Source organism: Mustelus asterias, chromosome 6 (assembly GCF_964213995.1).
Source record: "Mustelus asterias chromosome 6, sMusAst1.hap1.1, whole genome shotgun sequence".
Lineage (NCBI taxonomy): Eukaryota > Metazoa > Chordata > Chondrichthyes > Carcharhiniformes > Triakidae > Mustelus > Mustelus asterias.
This window is the reverse complement of record NC_135806.1, coordinates 94,143,849-94,164,118: the sequence shown is the minus strand read 5'-3', so window position 1 is coordinate 94,164,118 and position 20,270 is coordinate 94,143,849. Positions and strand designations below refer to the sequence as shown.

General features: G+C 41.0%; 1 protein-coding gene across 1 annotated transcript in view; it reads right to left on the bottom strand.

The window, feature by feature from the left end:
• ell2 (elongation factor for RNA polymerase II 2) overlaps positions 1-17,943 on the bottom strand; it is a 128,352-nt gene extending 110,409 nt beyond the window's left edge. Inside the window, exon 1 of the mRNA XM_078214765.1 lies at positions 17,627-17,943. Coding sequence (XP_078070891.1) covers positions 17,627-17,764 — 138 coding nt within the window. The 5' untranslated portion in view covers positions 17,765-17,943. The remainder of the gene's footprint in view (positions 1-17,626) is intronic.
• Positions 17,944-20,270: the final 2,327 nt, after the last annotated feature.

Genomic DNA, 20,270 nt, shown 5'->3' with positions numbered 1-20,270 from the left:
TTATTTTAACTTTGTTTTTGTTTTATTTTGCCAAGGGCTGTTGGGTAGTACTAAATGATGTACTATATCAGCTGAAAGGTTACAGAATCACAAAGTTCTACAGAGTGAAGTTCATTTTGTTCCATTCTCATCAACCCAAGATATCAATGAAAGCAATGCTAACAAGGTCAAAATCTTTCTCCTTCCAACCCTGCCACATCCTCCCTTCACCCTGCTCCCTACCCAAACATAACTCCCAATGTCTTAAGCAGCAAAACTGAACATTACAATAGGCTTTATCACTTACAGAACAAGAAACTGCAAAATGGCATTATTGTGGTATGGTACTTGTTTCTTGTGCCAAAAAAAATTAAATCAGCAGCCAATAGTTCTTCAGCACCCACCATTCATTTTATTCCTTTCTATCTATGCTTGCTTTAATTTTATTTTAATCTCTACTCCTTCAATCATGCCCCTTAATTTATTCAATTAACTATCAACTTACTCCATGATTCTCCTCATTCATCAGAATTGTTGCATAAAACTAAGGAGGCATAAAAGGAAAAGTGGAAAAACTCAAACACTGCAAAACAAACATGGAAGGCAAGAATCAAGTTTAAATTAAATAAGTGAAATTTTCTAACCACCTCAATCATCCACTGACAATGCCACCAAAGATGGCACCAAAGAGGGTGCTGTGATTACACAATGTTCAGCACCATTGACAACTCTTCAAGTACTGAAGAAGCAGCAAAACCAGGACAACATTGAGGTTTGGATTAAGTGGCAAGTAACAGTCACGCCACAGAGGCGACAGACAACAACAATGTCCAACAAGAGAAAATCCAAGCATTCCCCAAGACATTAAATGTCATTACCATCATGAATCCCACAATATCAATATCCTGGGTTTTCCATTGACCAGAAACCGAACTGGGCCAGCCATATAAATACTGCAATGCCAACAGCAGGTCAGAGGTTAGGAACTTTGTAAAGGATAACTCACCTCCTAACCAACCTCCCCCCCCCCAACAAACCAGGCACAAGTCAAGAGTGTGATGGAATACTCTCCACTTGCCTTGATGAGTGCTGCTCCCCAATTCTCAAACGAGACAATACAGGACAGAACAGCCCGCTTTGTCAACACTTGATCCAACACCACTACATGGTGGCAGCAGTGTGCATCATGTACAAGATGTACTGCAGCAACTCAAAGGTCCTTCAATAGAACTTTCCAAACTTTGAGACCTCTACCACCTTGACAAGGGCAGCAGAGGCATGGAAAAACACCAGCTGAGAGTTCTGACTTGGAACTATAATAGCCATTCCTTCACTGTCACTGGGTCAAAATTGTAGAACTCCCTTCCTAACAGCACTGTGGGTGTACATATGCCAGATGGACTGCAGCAATTCAAAATCACAGCTCATCACCATCTTCTCAAGGGCAATTAGGGATGAGCAACAAATGCTGACCTTGCTAGTGACGCTCACATTCCATAAAAGATTTTTTTAAAAAAACATGCAGAGTATTGTGCAAGGCAGTCTATTATGCGGTTTCATGTGCAACAAATTAAAAGCTGTCACAGATACAGAGGGGTTATTGTTTCAGTCCTACCACTCCACAAAATGTTCAAATCAGAAGTACAATGGTGCACATAAATAAGCTATTTCTTGCAATGGATGCAAGGTATGTTTGTTGGAGCTCCAGGCAAAATAATAACATTCAGAGTTAATATTAAAGAAATTGCAAAGCATTTTGTACAAAGCAACACTGTCTAATTTGACAGTCAGTCCTCTTTTCATTTTCTCTAATCCCAACCTGATTCACATCAAATAAAGGAAACAACTACAGTTGAGCTAATAAACAGTCCTTGGAATTGATCACACAAAGAATAAGGGAAGTTATAAAAATTAATGACCATCAACACAAAAAAAGTGGAAGCACCTGAACTATAAACAATGCATTTTAATTGTATTTTTAATGAAAGAATTCAAACACATGATTGACAGTTCAGCTGCAACTTCATGAAAATAAAGCTAAGTGTATACTGGCCCCAAAAAACTGGGCCAACTGCCATTTAGAAATGAAGATATCTGAGCAGAACACTCTGTTCTTACAAAATTAGACAATTGGTGAAGTCAAGCAAATAATTTCCATTGGTGACCTTTACATAATAGACTATGAAGAACCAACTGTTAACAGCTATAAACATCACAAAACATCTCTGTTCGTTTTTTTATACCTGGGTAGCTCATAGTAAAAAGTAATTGTCCAAGCTGATAATGGTCAGAATTTCCTTTTATATTGGTGCAGCAAACCAATCAAGCATCATTACTGGGGGCTTTGTTTTTGTTTTGGAAATAATGGCAATAGTCCACAATATCTGACAGTCATGAAAGCAACTTATCATGTGCCAATTTAAACATATAGCACAAAATCCTGTATTGGTCAACAGCTTATTTAGGGATTTATGCATCAATGTGGCAACATCTTGAAAATCAACCTGCAAAAGTCTAGGCCCCCATAATTTTAAACAAGCCAAATAAGCGATTACCAATTAGTAGTACAAAAACAAATGATTGTCATGGCATTCTGGGTCAGATTATCAAAACTCAGAGCCCACAAATTAATGACCACAAAACGTACTACAAGTAGAGGGGGTTTTCTTTTGCAACAAAAATTTAGTCATCGGCTTAAGATCATAAAAAAAGGAGTAGGCCATTCAGCCTGCACTGCCATTTGTTAAGATAATGGGAGATTAAATTGTAATCTTAATGCCACTGGCCTCCACTGCTCTCTGGAGGAGAGAATTCCAAACGCTTACAAGCCCTCAAAGGAATAATTTCTTCATCTTGGTCTTAAATGGGAGAACCCTTATTTTTAAACTGTGCTTCCTTCCTTGATTACCACAGGAGAGGAAAAATTCTGTCAACATCAACCCGAATAAGTAACCCGAGAATCTTCTATACTTCAATAAGATCACCTCTCATTCATCTAAATCCAATGGGTGTAGGCCCAACTTGCTCAACCTTTCCTCAAACAATTCCCTTATCCCAGGAATCAGCCGAGCAAACTTTCTTTGAACGGGTTCCAATGCAACTGGTGTCCCTCCTTAAGTAAAGTGACCAAAACTGTACACAGTACTCCAGGTGTGGTCTCATCAATGCCCTGCACTGAAGACTTCCCTGCTTTTAAAAAAATGCTAACAATGCGAATGCTGGAAATCTGAAATAAAAACAGAAAGTGTTTCTGAAGAAGTGTCCTATTGGACTTAAAACTTTAACTCTGTTTCTCTCTCCACAGATTTTGCCAGACCTGCCGACTTTTTCCAGCACTTCCCATTTTTATACCCCATCTCCCTTACAAGGCCAATGTATTGTTTGCCTGCTTAATTAGTTGCTGTGCCTACATGCGGACTTTGTGATTCATGCACAAGGACACCGTTTCCTTGTACTGTCTCCCTCCATTTAAATAATATTCTGCTGTTCTGCTCTTTCTGCCAAAGTGGACAAGCTCTTATTTTCCCATATCATACTCCATCTGCCAAGTTTTGCCCAATCTATTTTTTTTATTCATTCATGGGATGTTGGCATTGCTCATTTATTGCCCATCCCTAATTGCCCTTGAACTGAGTGGCTTGCTACCCAGTTCCCCAAAACTGGTGTTTTGCTGGATTACTAGCCTAGTGACAATATTCCCACACTGTTGCCTCCCCATACACATTTCCCTTTTATCTACCTCAATCTGCTTGGCTACCTATCTTCTTATCAACATCAAATTTGGTGACAATAGTCAGTCCCCTTTATCCAAGGCATTAATACAATTGTTAATGGTTGCAGGCCCGCATCCATGTGAAAATGTATGAGCTGCGGTTTGCCATCCTGAAAATGACCCATTTATCCCAGCTCTGTTTTCTGTTAGCCAGTCCTCCATATTCTCAATATCACCCTAAACGCACCAGTTATCTTTTGTGATAACCTTAAGGTGGCACCTTATCAAATGTCTTTTGGAAATCCAAACACATTACATTGACTGATTCCCCTTTATTAACCCTGCATGTGACATCCTCAAAAGCGCTCTAATAACTTTGTAAAACATGATTTCCCTTTCACAAAACCATGGTGACTGATAGTATTATAATTTTTCAATGGCCCGCTACTACCGCTTTAATAATAGATTCTAACATTTTCCAAATGACAGCTGTTAAGCTAACTGGCCATTGGTTTACTGCTTTCTGTCTCACTCTAGTGATACTTATTCTTTTAAGTTTTCCCCCCCTTTTGCCTCGATTTTCTATTTGTGGGGTGCTTTTTTGTCTTCTACAGTGAAGGCAGATACAAAATAATTGCTCAAAACCTCTGTCCTTTCCTTGTTTCCCATTGATAATTCCCACTCTCACCCTATATAGGACGAATGCTCACTTAATTGCTCTTTTCCTTTTCATACACATTTCTTGTTAGTTTTCTCCCTCCATTATATTTTTACAAAACTTTTTATTTTACATATCTCAAGACAGTCTAAGCAGATTAAAATCCATAAAACTGATAGAAAGGCACCAAACCACGTTGTTTGTGCAGTCAAATATCACATTAGTGGGAATGAGAGATAGGGAAACACTGAATGGGCATCAACTGACATGCCTCACCTTGAAAAGCCCTAGAAATTAAATTGTCATTGCCACTGGTATTCAACAGTTAAATGCAACAAACAGAAAAAAAACTACTCGTTTCTAAGAACACCAAACAGCATCAATTCTTCCTCAAATTTGTTGGTGCTGTTGGAGAGGATTGAAACTAGAGTGGTGGAGGGATGGGAACCTGATTGGGGAGACACAAGAGGGGAACAAAAATGGAAACGAAAGACAGAAAAGTAGAAAGCAAAAATGAAAGGCAGAGGAAATGAGGGCTAGCAGAAAATAGTGCTTTGATACAAAAACTGTGTAAAAATATTAAAAAGACAAGTTTAGAGGCACCGTATATGAATACATGGAGCATTCACTATAAGATCGACGAATTAACTGCACAAATTGATATAAAAGGGGTATATGATATGATAGCGGAGACATGGCTGCAGCGTGACCAAGGCTGAGAACTCGGGCAGCACGGTGGCACAGTGGTTAGCACAGTGGCCTCACAGCGCCAGGGTACCGGGTTCGATTCCCAGCTTGGGTCACTGTCTGTGCGGAGTTTGCACATTCTCCCGTGTCTGCGTGAGCTTCCTCAGAATGCTCCAGTTTCCTCCCACAGTCCGAAAGGCAAGTTGGTTAGGTGCATTGGCCATGTTACATTCCCCCTCAGTGTACCCGAACAGGTGCCAGAGTGTGGTGTCGAGGGGATTTTCACAGTAACTTCATTGCAGTGTTAATGTAAGGCTACTTGTGACTAATAAATAAACTTTAAATACCAAAGGGTACTCGAAATTTAGGAAGGACAGGCAGAAAGGTAGAGGTGGGTGGTATTGTTAGTTAAGGATGAAACCAGTGAAAAAGAGAGACAGGATATTGGCTCAGAAAGTCCAGATGTAGAATCAGTCTGGATAGAACCAAGAAATAGCAAGGGATGTAAAACATTAGTGGGAGTTGTCTACAGGTTTCCAAACAGCAGTAGTTAGGTAGGGTATGACATTTATCAGGAAGTTAGAGGTGCACATACCAAGGATAACTTCCCTTGAGGCACTGCAGCGAAAATCCACCAGACTAATGCCTCGGATGGTAGGATTGTCGTACAATTGGTTGACTGGGCCTGTAGCAGTGGTTAGGTTTGCTGCCGGTGGAGGCTTGATGGGCCAAATAGCCTCCTTCTACACTATAGAGATTCTATGATTCACTGAAATTTAGAAGAATGAGGGGGGATCTAATTGAAACGTATAACATACTGACAGGGCTAGACAGACTGAATGGAGGGATGTTGTTTCCTCTGGCTGAGGTGGGGGTCTAGAATAAGGGGTCAGTCTCAGGATACGGGATAAGCCATTTAGGATTGAGATGAGGAGAAACTTCTTCACTCAGAGTGGTGAACCTGTAGAATTCTCTACCACAGAAGCCTGTGGATACAAGTCACTGAAAAAGGGCAGCACGGACAAGTTGGGCCGAGGAACTGTTTTCATGCTGTAAATGTCTATGACTCTATACTTGAGGAGGAAATAGATAGATTTCTAGTCTTAAGGCATGGGGAAAGTGCAGGAGCATGGCATTGAGTTGGAGGATTAGCCATGATCATACTGAATGATGGAACAAACTTGAAGGGCTGAATCGTGTACTGCTGCTCCTACTTTCTTTGTTTCAATGTTTCAACTGGCAATAACAGACTGCCAATTTCATCTGTGGTTATAAATCTAGAACTGCACATGAACACCCATTGAGCTATCAATTTAGAGATCCGCTCGACTACATATTCCGAAAAACATAATTATCCACCTATGTAGCGTCCCCTTCAAGGCAAGTCACTTATTTGCTGTTTCACCTGGGAGATAAACAGAAGTATCTAACCACCCCAGAGTTCCAAACGACATGTTAATGACGAAGGTCTCCCTCCTTACCCCTCTCTGCCTGTCCACAACCTTTCACAGGGCTGACAAAATCTCTTCACTCACCTGGTATCATTCTTAATCATCTAATCATAGCCAAAGAATCACCATTAAGAGTTTCTCTTCCCACTGAGCTTTCACTTTCCATTCCTGCCCCAGAAATCTTTGGCTGCCTCGTGTTTCTCAACATGCTTCCCCATGGAGACGTAGCTTTTATTTTTAAAGGCACAAAGAGAACACCCAGCCGTACATCATCTCTCTCAGTTCCTCCACAGTTTTATAATTATCAAACTGCTTATCCAACATCCAGTACTGGACAAGCAAAGATTGCTGTCAATTGGAAAGACTAAAGCCAGTGATTCTTTGGTCTCCGCTCCAAACTCTGCTCCGTAGTTATTGATGTTAAGAACCAGACCAGAAACTCACGAGGTTTTTTAATGAAGTTAGCCTGGACCCCAACTTTTACACTTGATTTTGGCATTAGGTTGAGCACAAGGTATTTCACTCCAGGTATGATTCAGGTGACCCACTAGAAAGCTTTTATCAAAACAAAATTTAAGAATACAATATAACAAAAAGAATTAGCATAACTTTTACCAATTAATTCTTAACAGCTAGCTATCTCTAGAGTTGCAATTTAGAAGTATTTCCCACAGACATCAATCCCTTCTTTCGAAGCAGTTAGCACGGAAACCAAAAGATGCTTACTCAGAGACTAGATTTCCAGCCTTTGACACTTTTGGAGAGTGATCCAGACAGACATCTGCCTTCTAATTCTCATGCAGCAACTTCCAGAGAAAGCTAACCCCTAAACAGTAGAATCTCAGAAAAAGGTTTATTTCTTGGCAGATTCCAGTCTCCAGACATTAGAGAGGGGGAAGAGAGGGGCACTTCTCCCAAAAAGAGACTGAGCTTCAGCTCTCTGTGTAGCCCTAGCTGTACCCAGTCATATGACCTTACCTGGCAATCAACCTAATCAAGCCCCATTCTGAAAGATCCTAGGGCAAAACACAAACAGAATTCTGCACTATTTTAGATTAACACAAACATTGCAGCCATTAAGATCAATTATGCTGCTGCAGAATACCGTGCTGCTGGATCCAGACAAGAGGCTCCGATAAAATGGAAGGGACTAGTAAACACATTCAGCATAGAAAGATAAAATACATTTCTTAAAGTATCGTCACACTGATTGCATCCCTCCCCCTGGCAACCAACTCAGGCTGAAGCAGGCTATTTGCAACCTTGGTGCCGTATCTAACTCAAAGATGAGCTTCCAATCACATTGTTGCACCTTCACTAAGACTGCCTATTTCTATCTCTTATCACACAACTTAATCCCGCCCTTGTGCATCTGTTGCTGAAATGCTCATTCATATCCTTGTCATCTCAGACTTGACTGTTCTTATGCACACCTGGTTGACCATCACATTCTACTCTGTAAATATCTAACACTAACACACACACACGCACACACAAAATCCATCCATACCCTCACTCTTCCAGCCCCACAACCGAAGATATCTGGGCTTCTCTAATTCTAGCCTCCTGCAGACCCTCAATTTAATTACTCAACCATTGGGGGCTGTGCCTTCAGCTGCCTGAGCCCCAAACTCTGGAATTCCCTCCCTAAAATCTCTGCCTCTTTTACTTCATTCCAAGACTTAAAACTTACCTCATTGACAAAACTTTTGGCCCAAACATCTTATATCAGTGTAATTTTGCTTCTTAACAGTGCTGAAGTGATTCAAGGCATCATCATGTTAAAGATGCTGTACAAGTTGTGTGAAGTTATATACAGTAGCTACTTTCATTTATTTGAAGCTTCACTGATAGGCATAAAGACATAGCAACAAGTGGGCACAAAGGCAAGAGAAGATTAGAGATATAAACAAGTATGTCGGTATTTCTGAACCAAAGCAGTTGTGTTTAAGAATTACCCAGATCATATATTTCAGGTGAGTAAAGAACTACGACAAGATCTTGCCACAATGTCATTTAATACTAACTACAAAGAAAATATATTGTAAATTCTAAAATACAAAGTACGCCCATAAATTATCTGAAATATAAGTTTCAAGACCCTGTGCTTTCCTTTTTTAAACCCAATTAACTGCACTCCAAATACATCTTATAGCTTTCTAGAAAAATGATACGTCAAGAAGGCAATTTACAACCCAACGGCAATTTTTCCTCTTTTGTCTCCCTAAAAATTAAATTCAAGAGAGTTCAATTTAGATTCAAATGTAAAGAACAGGGGTATTAGTATATTTGGTGCAGACTTTTTCTAATCTGAAGGCAAGGTCAGTTTAAGAGTCTGTTGTCAAATGCGTCGGATTTTTTGATACTTGCAATCACCGTAAAGAACAGGCTATTCATAATTCAATGCAAAAGTTATCTATTAGACAGTGGCTGAAAATAATTTTATGTCCTTCTGCGTAAATTATGGCAATTGTTACATCACCATTACCGAATAAAGCTCCACAAGTCATGACAAAGATATTCTTGCCAAGTATCAGAAAGAGCAAGAATATAGTTTCAAGAAATAACTATGTTAAATTCTATTATATTGCTGAGTTCATTTAGCAACATCACAAACTGCCTTCAAGATGCAATTTCACAGTACAGCAGATAGGACCTTAGACAGGAAGCCCACCCATGACCCTATTATGACCACTTAAGGGCCTATTCCAGTTTGGCCTCAATTTCTGGTCTGGCGAGCAGTTGTTGGATCAGGGTGCCGAATAGAAAAAGTTCACCATCTCGAGCAGGAAAGAAAGTGGTGGAGGGGCCTCAATTTGCAGTCCTGCCTGTTGCCAATCAATGCTAAATTGAGTGTGAAATAGCAGCGGCCTGTCAAGTCAGTGGAGATGCATGCCTTGCTGGGCCGACTCTCAGGATGGCAGGCACTCTGAAAATTCAGGCCTAAGTCTTGATTTTCACCAGTTTAATTGGAAACATCTCCTGCACTCCCTCAGTTTCAGTGAATAAAATACACAGAAAGACTGATGGTAATGAGCAAATTGGAAAAAAATTCAACTCAAACTGAAAAAATATTAATCCAGATTCAATTCCTTGGCGACAGCGCCCAAATTACAGAAGTATTTTAAATAAAGGATTCCTCCAGATTGCTACATGGCAACATTACTGGATAAAGTGCTACGCTAAGCTTCACTTGCACAAGACAGATATTCCTGAGATCTGCCTGAGCTCTGGAAGAAGTCACATGGACTGGAAATGTTGAACCCTGTTTCTCTCCCCAGATGCTGCTGGACCTGCTGAGCTTTTCCAGCATTTTCTGTTTTATTTCCTCTGCTCGTGCATGATGGTCTTCTGCAGCTACCTGTCATGTACGAGCTTGATGCAGAGAGCTTATTGAGCTCAAAAAGGCCACCGACTCCCTAGCAGAAAAGAAAGTACCTAGAAGGACAGAATATTAGTTTAGCTACAAGGGAATTGGAGCATTATTTGAAGTTGAATAATTTGCAGGACCACGGGGAGAAGGCAAGGGAATAGCACACCAAATGGTTGCTTTCTAAGGTTGTATCCATTCCTTTACAAAAAGCTCTCAAAATGGACCGATTTGTAACTTGTATTTTACATCCAAGTTTTTGGCAACCTAACCAGGTGCAGTCACAATGGAAACACACATACACCTGATCTCCAGGTTCCATTTTATAAATTCAACACCCTAACCTCAATCAGCCTAAATTTGAACACTCAAGATTTGATAGTATTTCTCAACAGTAACTTAAATAAATTGGCATTTTAAAATAATTCAAGCAAAATGCAAGATAGGTAAGAAAATCAGTGCCCATCCTCCTGCCACCTCCTCCACCATTTATACGCTGTCCCTTGCTGGCATCAACTGAAAATAAAGATCAACTTCCATTCATTTGCTGATGACATCCAGCTCTACCCTCACCTCCTGCATTAACCTTCCATTGCTCCTGTGGTCAGATTGTCTTCTATCTTCACTTGCCATTACTTCTATCTTCCTATGCAGCTAGTATTGGACTTTACCAGAATGTACACAACCTCAGCATCCACTATGGTAAAATCAGCCCACTTGAGGAAATTGGCAACCGTGCCTCGTATTCTCCAGGCTCCATTATTTCAATGCTTACCTGGTCAGCTTCCTGCACTCCACCCTCCATAAACATCAGCTCATTAGAACCTTTGCTGCCGTTATCCTATCCAACATCAGGTCCTACTCATTAAATTAGCCCTACCCTTGCTGACATTTATTGGCGCCAAGTTCCACAATTTAATATTTTCATCTGTGTGTTTAAATCCTTTCATCGTCTAGTGATCCCACTGTCAACTGTAAACACCTCCAGCCGTGGAAACCCAAAAATATAGATTCTTCAAATTTTGTTCTGGTGTATCGCCACTCTTCACCCTACCAGGACGGCAACAATGCTTTCAGCAGCTCTGGATTTCTCTCCTTAAAGTTCTCAACCACACTGCCCTCTCCTCCCTCAAATGCAATAACAATCTGCCCAAGGCGGGTGCTCTGCTCATTTCTCAATGCCTTGCACTCTTGCATTTTCAATCTTCAGTTCCTCCTAAGAGCCTCACATTTTCAACTTCCATAAGCAATAAGCAACATGACTAGAGAAATGAATATATGGATGAGACGGTTTCCCATTTCTTTCCTCGTGTGTGCTTGAAGGAAACGCAAGCATTCTTCCCAAAGGATCTTTCTTCACCAGTAAGCAATCACCTGTCCCTTGAGATGTGACCACTGAAGATTTGTTGGTTCCACCATCATTGGGCATGGCTCATAACTCGAACATGTGACGACTCAAAAAGGCAGGAATAACCATCCATGTGAGGAATTTTGCAAAGTAACTGACAAAGTCAGTCCAAAGATGTGCAGGTTAGGTGCACTGGCCATGCTAAATTGCCCCTTAGTGGCCCAGGATGTGTAGGTTTGGGGGGGGGGGGGGGAAAGAGAGAGAGAGAGAGGTGTCAGTGAGGTAAATACGTACGGTTACAGGGATAGGACAGGACAGGGATAGGACAGGAGTGGTTCTGGGTAAGATGCACTGTCAGAGAGGCGGTGCAGACTCAATAGGCCAAATGGCTTCTATCTGCACTGTTGGAATTCTATGAAAATGAGAAATATCAGTCATAAAAATCATTCCAACCAGCAGGGTATTTTCTACATTTCTCACTGTGAAGGCCAGTATTGAAATGATTCATTCACACTACAAGCTTTGCATTGTGCAAAATGGTATGCGCCTTGCATTAAAGCCCTTTAGTAAACTCAAGTGTTGAGGCCTGTATTGATGCTGAAATAATTAAACAACATTACATCCTCTGGGGGTCTCATTTCGCTGTTCCAGTTTCAGATTGGCTAGGACTCCGGATCGAGGCTGTAGTGTCATTGCAAAAGCAAAGCTAAATTACTGTGCATCAATGCGACAATTATATTATGAATGCACCCCAATTTAATCAACATTTTAGAAAATGTTTTCATACCTGAAAATGCATTTTGGATTTTTTTTAAAAGGCTGAACCTAGAGCCAATGGTGAATTTGCATTAGAACAAACTTTCAAAAAGTTTATATCACATTCTTTTAGGACACTGATCTAATAGGAGTGGAAAGCTTAGCCCCATATTAACAACACTGTAGCATTTCTGGGGTTTTAAATTACATTTTTCATCTGTTTTCACTGATCAATTCCCACATTTTTTTAAGTGGCGATAAATTTCTTCCAGATTAAGAAAATACCTTCTAAAACATTGGGTTGTACTATTCTCAAAAATCAGTCTGTGAGGTTTAAATTTTATACTTCTGACACAGTTTTGATCGCAAAGATGTGATGTCCATGCATCTGATTTTCAGCAGGAAAAGGAAAAAAAGATTCAAATCATCTCTACGTATTGCTGACAGGACTGTACTCTTTATATAGCAGCAAACATCAGTGTCTAATTTCTTGGTAAGTATAGAGAAAGACTGCAATGCACCGAGTTACCACAATTTTAAAAAATTGTGGTCATTGTCTTCACTTTTACACTGTTCTCGTCACAATTAACACAACTGAAATCTGAATTTGAAAAGGAAAACAAAGTTTTACAGGCATTAACAACTTGGCTAAATTGGCTGCCACCTTTAAATATCAATCAAGATGCTGCTGAGTCAAAGTAGTTGGAATAAATAAAAATCAAGGTAATATGAACATTTTTCAAAACTAAGGGTCTCATTATCAAGTTTTTACTTTTGCATATATTTTGCTGCACTGTCATTTGCAAGGAAAACTTGCCATTCCTCGATACAGATATTAAACTGAGTGAAATAGAATTAGTGTAGGCCATTTATTTTAAACCCAGTTCTCATCCTTGCACCAATTTGGAAGTATACATATTGATAACTCTATTTCATTATTCACTTTTATTGCATGAAAAGAAGTTTTAAAACATTGATGGTCAGAGAGACTTGGATGTGCTCATCCAAAGAACTCAATAACATGCAGACATAGCAATCAATTTGGAAGGAAAACCACATGTTGGCCTTTATTGCAAGGGGATTGGGCAAACAAATGAATTAAGCACAGAAGGAGGCCTTTCGGTCCCTTAAAGTATAAAGAACAGAAAATAAAAATGAGGAAATCTTGCTGCAATTGTATTGGGCTTTAGCAAGACTGCACCTAGAATACTTGTGCAGTTTTGGTCTTCAGATGTATGGAAGGATATATTCACATTTGGAGGCAGTGCAGCAAAGGTTCACCAGATTGGTCTTTGGAATGAGAATCTGGGTTCATAGGCTCTGGAATTTAGAATGAGTTGTGATCTAACTGAAAACACACAAGGTTCTGAAGGGGCTTGACAGGGCAGACATTAAGTAGTTTCTGTTGGTTGGGGAACTAGAACATGGACACAGTCTCAGGGTAAGACATCGATAATTTAGGGCTGCAATGTGGAGAAATTTCTTCAGTCAGAAGGTTGTGAATCTTTGGAATTCGCTACACCAGATGGTTGTGATGCTCTAACATTGACTATATTTAAGGCGGAGATAGACATATTTTTGGTCTCAGGAATTAAGAAACACGAGGAGCAAGGATAAAATGGAGTTGAAGACCAATATCAGCCACGGTTGTATTGAATAGCAGGGCAGACTTAGTGGGCCATATGATCTACGTTTGTTCTCCTCTTTTGTGTTCTTGTATTAGTGAGATGTCTAGGTTCGTCGAATAGAATCATAATGCTAAGCAAAGATGCAAATTATTTGGCCCATCTCATTTTTTGTGATAGAGCAATAGTTCAACCATTAGGCTATCCTCCCAAGTTAATCATTCGGCCATCTTGTACCTGTTGGTAAAATTACCCTTCGATTCACAAGACAGAAACTAGAAACAGGAGTAGGCCATTTAACTCCGAGCCTGCTCCGCCCTTCAACTAGATCAAGGTTGATCTTCTGCCATTTTCCCCTCACTATCACCAGTAGAAACACAGGAACCAAGATGATGAATAGACAGGAAAATAGTTTCCAAAATTAGATCAAACCCATTGGCTGTAGAATAGCAACTGTACACAAGCACTTTGCAATGCTACATTAAAAATGAAAGCTCCTCCAATAGTCTGGTAATGACTTTAACATAGTTAAGCATCCTAAGGCTGCTGCACTAAAGTGTTACGTAACAAAATGTGATGCTGAGCTAATAAAGAGATATGAAGGCAATTGATCAAAGCTTGCTCAAAGAAATAGGCTAAGGAGCATCTTAAAGTCAGCAAGAGGTATAGAAGCAAATGCACTCAGAGGTAAATTCCAAAAGATGAGGCAGTTGAAGGCACAACTAATAATGAAGCAATTAAAAATAAATGTGGGGGTGGGGCCAAAAGTCCAGAATTCAGGAAGCAGTGATCTTGAATGGCTGTAGGGTTGGAACAGATTAAAGTCAAAGAAGAGCAAGGCCACAGAGGGATTTTAAAATAAACATGAAAACTTTAAATTAATGTTGATGGACTAGGAACCACCGTGGGTCTGTGAGTGGGGGTGGGCATGGGTGAAGAGGACTTGGTGCAAGTTAGGATTCTGAATGATTATGGATAGTACCAGGAAGCCAGCCAGGATAACAATGTAATAATCATGTCCAGAGATGACTAAGTCATGTATCAGTGCTTCAGCAGATATACTGAGACAGGAGCAGAGATAGGTGATGTCACCAAGTTCTGTTGCTGGGCAGTACCAGGTTAGATGATCTTGACCTGGCCAGTACTGAGGCGCTGCAATTGGCTTCAATATCGCTGCACATGGGGGAAGAATCAGGTTTGATCTTCATTGGAAAGTGCATACTGTACAATTGTTGTTGGCAAAAGTCAGGCTAGCCGACTATGCCCAGCATGCTTACTGCCCAGTCATTCACATTTTAAATTGCATAACAGGATACAAGTTCTGCAAAAGATAACACCTCTAGAAAGGGGAAGAAGGGATTTTTCCCTGTAGCGAATGTCCCTGCTGAAGGCAGAATAAAGTGTAGTTAAACAGACATATTTCAGGATTTTCCCAAGCAACCATAGGAAGGAAACTTTCACATTGGAGAATAGAAGGCCATATGACTTCGAAGCCGAGTTCAATTCTGCCCTCATCTAGATATTCAAAGCAGGGTTGCAGGATACCAACTTGAAGTGGGAACCTTGATCATTTCTCCTTCCTTTAGGCACCAACACCACCAAATACACACCTCATATGAATGTAGTAGCTGAGATCAATTTACCTTATGCCCCAACAGCACACTATAAAATAAAAGAACGTGAAGAAATTAAAGAACTGGAAATTAAGAATTGGAAATTATGTTCAATCACTAAATAAAAGCACATTTATAAATTGTATGTTGCTCAAATGTAAGCACACTTCTAATTTAAAAAGTGTGTTCAACAAGCTCACCACACAAATACCAAAGTACTGAAGACTAAAAGTTTCAGATAAATCTACTCTACACAAACACAGGTGATACCAGCTGGCACAGAAAGATGTGGGGGAATCCAAAGTCCCTGTCTACTCTTTCAATAATGGGGAAAAGATCACTGAAGAAATGGAATTAAAACACAAGATATCTCAAGCAGATAAATACTGTTTGAAAATGTCACATATGTAAACTGAAAACATTTTTTTTGTACAAAGATTCTGCCAGGAAAACTGCTGTTATATTTAATAATGCATAGCTTTTATTATACTTCTACTACCAAGGAGTAAGATGCAGGTTTATTGGAGCACCTTACAAAAAATCTGCAAGTTACTTAAGTCGTCAACAGAATTGACTTGCAAGAAACTGATTATTGTAGTTGCTGCGACGATACTTTTAACCCCACAACAGTCAGATGGAGTTTGCTGACACAGCAGGAGAGACGGTCTAGCACAATTCTCTTCCTCAACCTAACCCACAAACGCAAGAGGCCAACACATATGACTGAAATACACCTTACAAAAAAATTGAATTAACTTTCATATCTACCTGAGCTGTTTGTTAGTCTATTATAAAATTATAACACAAGCTTTTTTTTCGCTCCTCAAAGTCTTAAGTAATATTCAGCTTCGCTTTTAAAATAAAGATGTTGAAAATAAAAGCTTCGCAATACTTTGAAAATATATCAAGGACCCGTGTGCTGGAACCAAAGGAAGACATGGCTAGATGGTTTGACGTAAACCGTTTTTAAATGGTTTGGACTGCAATTCTCGGGTTGCCCGATGTTTGGGCAGGTTCAGCAGTCAACGCAATGAAACGTGCTTTTTCATAAATTATTCATGAAATTATACATGACTAAGTGATCTTCATTTAAAGAATAGAATTGATTACTTGACGATCAGAAACTGGCTACTTGTACAAGGTGATTTATATAGTTCGACCAAGCCACGTTTGCTCTCCGTGTCAAAGCAACCTACGTAAATCAATATGACTGCAATATGCCCGCCCCCGAAAAAAAATTAAAGTCCGAAGCCAAACAAAAAATTGAAAAGAAAATTGCTAATTGTCTAAAATAACAATTACCAAAATTTAGTAACATACAACATGAATTATTAGTGGAACTGCTGAAATGGGATCTATTATTTTTGGCTGAAGCCTGTATTTGCCTAAATTCAATTACCCTGCCAGGCTGGCCACTGCTGATGTCGAGTCCCCGTTTTCCAATAGTGCTCAGTAACTACATTTCGGATTAAAAAATCTATGTGGCAGAAATTCCTACAGATCAATATTCAAAGTCTAATAATTGAATTTATAATTCCCAAAGTGACTAATTTGGTACTAGTTAGTCATGGCGATTTAAATCATTTCTAATGGCTGAATAGATATGCCTGGAACTGGTATGCAAATACAATGTGTCTCGAGTGAAATGGTTACTGCAGAACTTAATCAGCCTTGTCTAATCGCTTCCCGACACACATCACGTACTCAGTGTCTCCATTCGTGAATGCTGTTAAAGAGAATCTGCTACATCCACGCAAAACTATTCCAACAACGAAGTTTATTACTTTGATTACAAGTAGAAAATATTCCAATGTCAAAATCAACACATCAAGCACCACCACTCAACTTCACACGGACTAGATAGAGTTGCTGGTAGACACGAGCAGATGGCATATTATATTGGAAGTTAAATGCCGATTGAGCATAATGAAGCAAATGGCAACGGCAATTGGGTGACAGCGACACCGAAGACCGACTCCAGTCAGTCGAGTCAAGGAAAAATCAAGCTGGTCAAGTTATGTTGGTAGTGGATCGGAGGGGATCGGAGGGGAGGGGAGGGAGGAGAGAGAAAGAGGGCAAAAAAAAAGATGCATTAATTCGGTCCACAAATTTGTCACTTTCTTTTTGTACTCCATTAACCCAAAAGGTGAAAAATACACAAGGTGGGGGGTGAAAAAGCTCAGCGAAAATGACTGGGGCTTTTAAAGATGTGGATTTGGGTCATTTTGATTGAAAGAATGAGATGGATTCATTAAAACAAGTGAACAGTTATGGCGAGTTTTTGTTTTAATTTTAAAAAGTCCGTATCTTTCAACTCCCCCTTCCCCGGTACCGTCGACATCTGAACTGTCAGCCACTCCGGGCTGCTCCTGCTAATGAAAAGTTTAAATAACGCTTATAGATTGATAAATCTTCTCCCACCCCCACCTTTGAAATTTGAAAGGCTTCCAGCGTTCGGAAGGCTGTCTCTGTCAACTTAACGTGAAAGACGGTGATTTTGCCGGGGTTCGCTTTCCCACACGAGAGTCCATAACGCTGATCCTCGCTGAGCGCCGCCGCCGCCATCTTGAATTGGCCTCTCCGGCATCAGTTTGATGGCCCTCTCATCGCCCACGTCGTCCGGCCCTCCCCGGCCTCTGGAGCAACAAGCCAGCAGAGCAACCGAGGAGATAACTGCGGGGCAAACGGCTGCCACCCAACTTCTTCGGACAACCACATCCCGCCCAGCTCGCCGCCTCCCGCACTCTGTGATTGGCCGAGCCCATTCCGACAGCAAACGCCGCCCGGCTGGGAGCTCTGTCCTTCGATTGGTTGGGCCAAACGTCCATCACCCCCATTCGGACCAATGGTGGAACGGGTAGCTTTTGATTGGCGGCTTTCTCAAATTGGCAGGCGCGCGGGGGGGGGCGGGACCGATAACGGCCGGGACGTCTGACGTCACGCCTTCGCCCCGAAGCAGCTCGGCTCCCCCCGCGAGCGGTGACTGGCCAGCTCCCGGCGGTGATTCGCCAGCTGCCGGTGGTGACTGGCCAGCCACCCTCACTTGGACGCACTCCGATTTGTCAATTGACGCGATCATGTCAATCCTCTGACGTACAGCGTGTTCTGCGTAAATATGTAAATAAGGGAACGTCACGGCTGCTTTCAACCCGTGAGAAAATGATACACAGATGCTGCTGCTGGTTAACACTTACAGCGCCTGAAAGTGCTTTGAACACTTATTTGTTAGTGTCACAAGTAGGCTGACATTAAGACTGCAATGAAGTTACTGTGAAAAATCCCCTAGTTGCCACACTCCGGCGCCTGTTCAGGTACACTTGAGGGAAAATTTAGCACGGCCAATGCACCCTAACCAGCAAGTCTTTTGGATTGTGAGAGGAAACCGGAGCACCTGGAGGAAACCCACGCAGACACGGGGAGAATGTGCAAACTCCACACAGACAGTGACCCCTAGTCTGGAATTGAACATGGGGGTCCCTGGCACTGTGAGGCAGCAGAGCTAACCACTGTGCCACCGTCCCAGCCCCCACTTTCATTCTCTCCGCAGATGCTTCCTTTTCAGCATTTTTCTGCTTTTTATTCCATGACAATGTCTCATTAAGAATCTCAAAACAGATTCTTACTTTACATCTTATGGAATCATACAGTGCAGAGAGGCCCTGCCGTCCATCAAGTCTGCATTGACATATTAGAAACACCTGAACTCCCACCTAATCCCATCTGCCAATAGCCCTGAATGTTATGCCGTGCCAAGTGCTCATCCAGATACTTTTTAAAGGTTGTGATTGCCTCACCACCACACTTCCAAACAGTGCATTTCAGTCACCACCCTCTGGGTAAAAAAGGTTTCCTCACATTTCCCCTGAACCTCCTGCCCCTCACCTTGAACCCTCGGGACTGACCCCTCGGGACTGACCTTTCAACTCAGGGGAATAGCTGCTCTTTCTCCACTCTGTCCATGACTCTCGTAATGTATTTGGGGAAATGTGTATTGTATAAATAATTGTCACTTGTCAGGATACTGAAGCTTCCTGTGCTGCCTTGGAAAGGGGTACAGTTGGTGGCAAAGGGGACATTACTTGGAGAACAAGGACTGAAATTAATAGCTATGATTTCCCCTATGTTTAAATGGAGGAGATGATGGCTTATCTAGTGCTTGACGCCGAATAGCCTGACAGCACAAAAAGGTAGTGGGGTGAAAGCAAATTACTGCGGATGCTGGAATCTGAAACCAAAAGAGAAAATGCTGGAAAATCTCAGCAGGTCTGGCAGCATCTGTAAGCAAAGAAAGGAGCTGATAGTTCAAGTCCAGAAGGGATCAGCTTTGAAAAAGGGTCACCTGGACTTGAAACGTCAGCTCTTTGAGTAGGTAAGAAAGTTGCTGCATAAAGGGATCTCCTGCAGCAGCTGAAAATTTGTATGAAACAATTTGCATAAAGTTGGCCACTCAAAAAAAAGTAAGCTGCGGGCCATTTGGATTGGCGCAAAGTCTGATCTAATATACTTACGATGCAATCTGGATCAGGAATGAGTTTCTAGTCTCAGCTTTCAAGAACAGATTCCAATTTTATAAATTAGATTGTTAATCTCCCAAACGCATTCCTACAGAAATTTCAAATTGTATAAAAGTCCACCATCTTGCTATTTCCTCACCATGCTCTCATTATGAATCACTCACTGGCTTCCTAACTCTGTGCATCACATGCTAAATGCACTTCTTGGTTTATAAAGAACCCTCCATATACTTGGCTATCATATATATATATCTGCAACCATCCCCAGCCCTATGATTCAATCAATGGCCTTCCAATTCTAGCTCCATGTATGTATCTGCATTCTCGCTTAACCACGGAATTTCCTGTGAATTGCTGACGTTTCGCCACTGTAACATTGCGGGAAATATAACGGAAACCCCGTTTACGCATCGCTGCACGTCAGGCAAAGTTATCATGGCGAAACAGGAACAGCTCCGAGGAAAGTCCTGGCCCTGCTGACAGAAATTTCAACTATTTCCTTTGGAAATCTCCTTCAAACTTTCCTTTTCGATTATCACTTCTGGCAACTTCCCTTA